The sequence below is a fragment of the Vollenhovia emeryi genome, unplaced genomic scaffold, assembly GCF_000949405.1.
Source record: "Vollenhovia emeryi isolate VEMERY1.0 unplaced genomic scaffold, V.emery_V1.0 DF940054.1, whole genome shotgun sequence".
Taxonomy (NCBI): Eukaryota; Metazoa; Arthropoda; class Insecta; order Hymenoptera; family Formicidae; genus Vollenhovia; species Vollenhovia emeryi.
In genome coordinates this window covers 9,126-13,534 of record NW_011966312.1, presented here as the reverse complement: position 1 = coordinate 13,534, position 4,409 = coordinate 9,126, and the positions used below count along the sequence as shown (strand labels likewise).

At 29.5% G+C, this 4,409-nt stretch overlaps 2 protein-coding genes across 6 annotated transcripts; both read left to right on the top strand.

Annotated features, from left to right (window-relative positions):
• Positions 1–20: 20 nt before the first annotated feature.
• Positions 21–2,510, top strand: LOC105556402 (THAP domain-containing protein 3-like). 2 transcript variants are annotated; one of them, XM_012003495.1, is made up of 3 exons: positions 21–374; positions 1,518–1,766; positions 2,216–2,510. In XM_012003495.1, the coding sequence occupies exons 1-3, from the start codon at positions 316–318 to the stop codon at positions 2,289–2,291; spliced, it is 384 nt and encodes a 127-aa protein (XP_011858885.1). In that variant the 5' UTR covers positions 21–315; the 3' UTR covers positions 2,292–2,510. The 2 variants fall into 2 exon arrangements, with proteins under 2 accessions (XP_011858885.1, XP_011858884.1); XM_012003494.1 differs by having other exon boundaries at positions 2,070–2,510.
• A 717-nt stretch (positions 2,511–3,227) lies between these two features.
• On the top strand, positions 3,228–4,403 carry LOC105556401 (poly(ADP-ribose) glycohydrolase ARH3-like). Of its 4 annotated transcripts, none has more exons than XM_012003493.1 (3): positions 3,228–3,310; positions 3,437–3,567; positions 4,124–4,403. In XM_012003493.1, the coding sequence occupies exons 2-3, from the start codon at positions 3,453–3,455 to the stop codon at positions 4,315–4,317; spliced, it is 309 nt and encodes a 102-aa protein (XP_011858883.1). In that variant the 5' UTR covers positions 3,228–3,310; positions 3,437–3,452; the 3' UTR covers positions 4,318–4,403. The 4 variants fall into 4 exon arrangements, with proteins under 4 accessions (XP_011858883.1, XP_011858880.1, XP_011858882.1 ...); XM_012003490.1 differs by having other exon boundaries at positions 3,437–3,615; XM_012003492.1 differs by having other exon boundaries at positions 3,235–3,256; positions 3,437–3,615.
• Positions 4,404–4,409: the final 6 nt, after the last annotated feature.

The following is a 4,409-nucleotide window of genomic DNA, read 5'->3' as shown; positions in this document are numbered from 1 at the left end:
CTTTATCATTGGATGTCCAAACGACGTCCTTGAGACGTATTTTAGACATCCGTCGACATAAACGGGACGTCGACATAAACGGGACTTTTCAAGACATATTTCGGACATCCAAAGGACGTCGAATTGTTGCATGGGCGTCAACGTATGATTGAGTGTATTTTTTCATAAGGGGTGGGCTGCGTCTACAACATGGCGCTTATTGTTTACGATCTTACGTGATTTGGTTTTGTGTCATACAATTACCTCATATATATACAGAATTTAACACAAAAAATTTTATGATAATAAAGACAGTTAGATTTAAAGGTTTCAAAAATGGTACAAAAATGTGTTTACTGTGGAAAACAAAGTGATAAAGATAGAACATTTCATAGGTTAGTAAGGTTATGTCTGCATAGTTTAACATTTTGTGAAATATAATATAAAATATTATGATAATATTATATTTTATATTATCACAATGATAATATTTTATCGGTAGGAAGAATTGTTCAACGACGTTTGGCTGGCAGATGTCTTTATTAGTTAGATTCCAACGTTTCGACCATACGGTTTGTGGTCCTTTTCAAGGAAATAGATGTTAAATAATAAATTAACAAAGATATATCAGAGGAACGGTCTACAATCCATCCTTGGGTGTTACTCGGAGAAAGGTGTTCGAAGGCACGTCAATCCGAAGCAGGGGAGCGATCACGTGCACCGATCGAATTCGAATTCGAGAAGGAATATGCCATCCGATACCACTCTTCGTACATGATCAATCTATGGTCTGAGGGAAACTATCCTATAATAAATAAGCATGAACCATGAAACCTGTAGAGTAGAGACGTATGAGAAGTCGACCGATCGAATTCGATCGTGCACGCGATCGCTCCCCAGAAGTCCCAGAACTGCTTCAGTTCTACTTTGGTCGTTACGTCGGATTGACGTGCCTTCGAACACCTTTCTCCGAGTGACACCCAAGGATGGATTGTAGACCGTTCCTCTGATATATCTTAGTTAATTTATTATTTAACATCTATTTCCTTGAAAAGGACCACAAACCGTATGGTCGAAACGTTGGAATCTAACTAATAAAGACATCTGCCAGCCAAACGTCGTTGAACAATTCTTCCTACCGATAATAAACTACTGGCGACTTACACTCTTTCGTTGATAATATTTTATATTATATTTCACAATATAATATGTGTAATATAAGATGAAATTATTTTAACCAGTTCACTGACACATATATGTATACCATGAAGTTCTGTCAATTTTCAACGGATTTGTATTATACCCATTAAAAATCCTTACAGTTAAGCTTCCATATTAAATACGAAATTATTCGTAATCACCAGAGCACAAAACGTTGATTCCAGGTCCACCACTTCTTCTTATCTGGTTAAATAATGAGCTGTATAGATATAATTAATATTTAAAAATAATTTATATTTATATACTATACTTAGTATTTCATTATGTGTATTATTTGAATAATGTGTATAATATATTAATAAAATTTTTATACGCAGATTCCCAGACAAAGAAAAATATCCACATTTAGCTCAGAAATGGATCGAAAATATGAATGTAGGCTCAGATGTAAGGATATCCAGAGATACTAGGCTATGTTCTGACCATTTCGAAGAAAAACATTATTGTATGAAAAATAAACGAAAATGTTTAAAATTAGGAAGTGTCCCAACAATATTTAGCAAATACAAATCTGAATGTGCAATATGCAAGGTGAAGAAGGGAATAAAATTTCGCACATTTCATAAGTAAGTTATAGAATTTTTCTCTTTTTCCTAATTTTTATAGTTTATAAAAAACTTGTTTTTAAATAAAATTGAAATATATAATTGTAGTTATAAATGACTTAAGTGATGTTATGGTTTTATTTTCTATTGTATGGGATAAAATTTGTTTTGTTTAAAATAAGCAAAGATGAGCAGTATTACTAAGAGCTAATTGAAATTACGTATATTTCAAATATTGGAAACGCAAGAGTGTAACATTCAAGTTTATTATCATTTCAATTATCATGAAATTTTATTTGATAATTAATAAGAGTTTTCTTTTAGATTTCCTATAAACAATCCACATATTTTAGATAAGTGGTTATCTAATATAAAAATGGAAAATTTTTTTATACATGTATTTATGTATTACTTAAATAAGTTTGCAGTAATATATATATGTATGTTAATAATCATTATTTTTTTATCAGCTGCAAACATGGATTACTACAACGTCACTTACAGCATAAGGATAAATGCATCGTAACTTACAACATAAGAATATAAAAACAACATTCGTTGAACTTATTCTACCACGATTATTGTATAAGATTAGCATGATGAGTTAGAGATTTATATTGTTTTAAATATTTCAAGAAGCTTTGTTTATTTTTTCAGCTATCAATAATTATATTGTATATATGTATATATATAGATTTAGATTTTAAATGATTTGTACAATGATTTGTATTGTAAACATAAATACAATACATTTATACATTTGTATAAATACATACATAAATTTTATATTAACAAATTCCTTGATGTTTGTCAGTAATTATTGATACGTTTAAAAAATGCTAAAGAATAAAAGATATAAAATACATATAAATATTATATGTCATGTTTAATAAGTACTGAAAACAATGTTATATAAAAATATACAAATAAATACTACCACAAATGGGTTATTAATTATTTGAGAATATTTTAATTAATAAATTGAATTAATTAATATAATATATAATTTTTAATGTATATTTTTATATTTGAGTTGTCATTATTTAGATTATAATAACTTTTCACTTTTTACAAGAGCTCTTTATTTAACATACATCTTTTCCAAATAATATATTTCATACTGTAAAAGTTATTTAATTTTATGTAGGTTTCTTTTAATTTACGCAATTTAATGTGTAATGCACAGTTGTTTATTAAATAGATATATATTTTAATAGAAAAATGATCCAAAATGTGCATTAAAATAATAATTGTTTTTATTTTTATACAATCTTTCTCGATTTATGGTATGTTAAATTATATAAAATAAATTATTTTTTTATTATTACGTATATTATACATTTTTTATTATTTATATTCGGCTATTTCTAATTATGTTATACTCAGCAATTTAAATTTTCCGCCCGGAAGTGTAGACACAGCCCACACTCTAACCTAACTTCCGGCGTTCTATTGGTCACACGTTCTACCATTGCCATATCCAGTTATATATAGAGATCAGTGGTCATAAGGTTGGATTTCAGTGTAAAGGCCTTCACACATAAAATTCCGTAAGGACGTAAAACGTAAGCGTAAGAAAATCAACAGGTTGGATTTGCTGCTGCTTACGTCATTGCCTTACGTTCTCGACTGTGATTGGTCGATTTTCTTATGCTTACGTTTTACGTCCTTACGGAATTTTATGTGTGAAGGCCTTAACAATCGAGGATGGACCCGATGTTACTGAAAAATAAGTTTCGCGGTACGATGCTGGGCGTTTTAGTCGGTGATTGCCTTGGAGGTCCGTGTGAAGGCTTAAAAGTTATGTCGGCTCGCAGAAAAGTTGAGTTGCAAGAATGGCAGGAGAAATTATGGAACAGAAAGTTCAGAGGTTAGGTCGTGAAAAATTTTTCCTTATAAAATTTAATACAATACTCTGAAATATAAGAACAATTTAAATCTACCGTTGAAAAGTAATAAAATTGTGAAATGTTAGATACGAAATTTACTGTAATTTAATTAAAAACTGCGTTACTTTCTAATGAAAATGTTTGAAATAATTTTTCGCTAAATCCTTACCGAAATATTGATGAAAAACTAATGAAACAGGATCAATTAAAATTTTTTAATGCATCGAAACATTTTCAAATGCATTTCAGCAAAATCTCACTGTATTTTCAGTAAAATATTTTTACTAGGTTCTGCACACACACACACTATGTTTGTTGTTATACATATGATGTAGCTAAATTGTTATATTTTCTCCTTGTAAAATGTTGAATGTAAAAGTCGACAAGTAAAAACTCTGAAATTTCACACTTTAATGTTTTATATAAAGTAAGCCGTCATCTTTATGTACATATTGTATAATATAATTTTTAGAGAATTCTTAATTGCAGAACCTGTCATGGACTATACGGATGATTCGGCAATGACACGCTCTCTAGCTGAATCATTGATCGAGAAACAAGATCTGGATATTGTTGATGTAGCTAGACGATTTACAGAATGTTATCACAAAGAGCTTTTACGGAGTCATCGTTATGGGGCTGGTACTGTAACGGTTAGTTTTTTTACTAAGAAATTAATATAAATTGTCACAGTGGATATTATTTAATATTATATGGTTATTATCATAGTAAATTAACATGGGGAGTGCAGTAAGAGAAAGAGAACAAGACATTG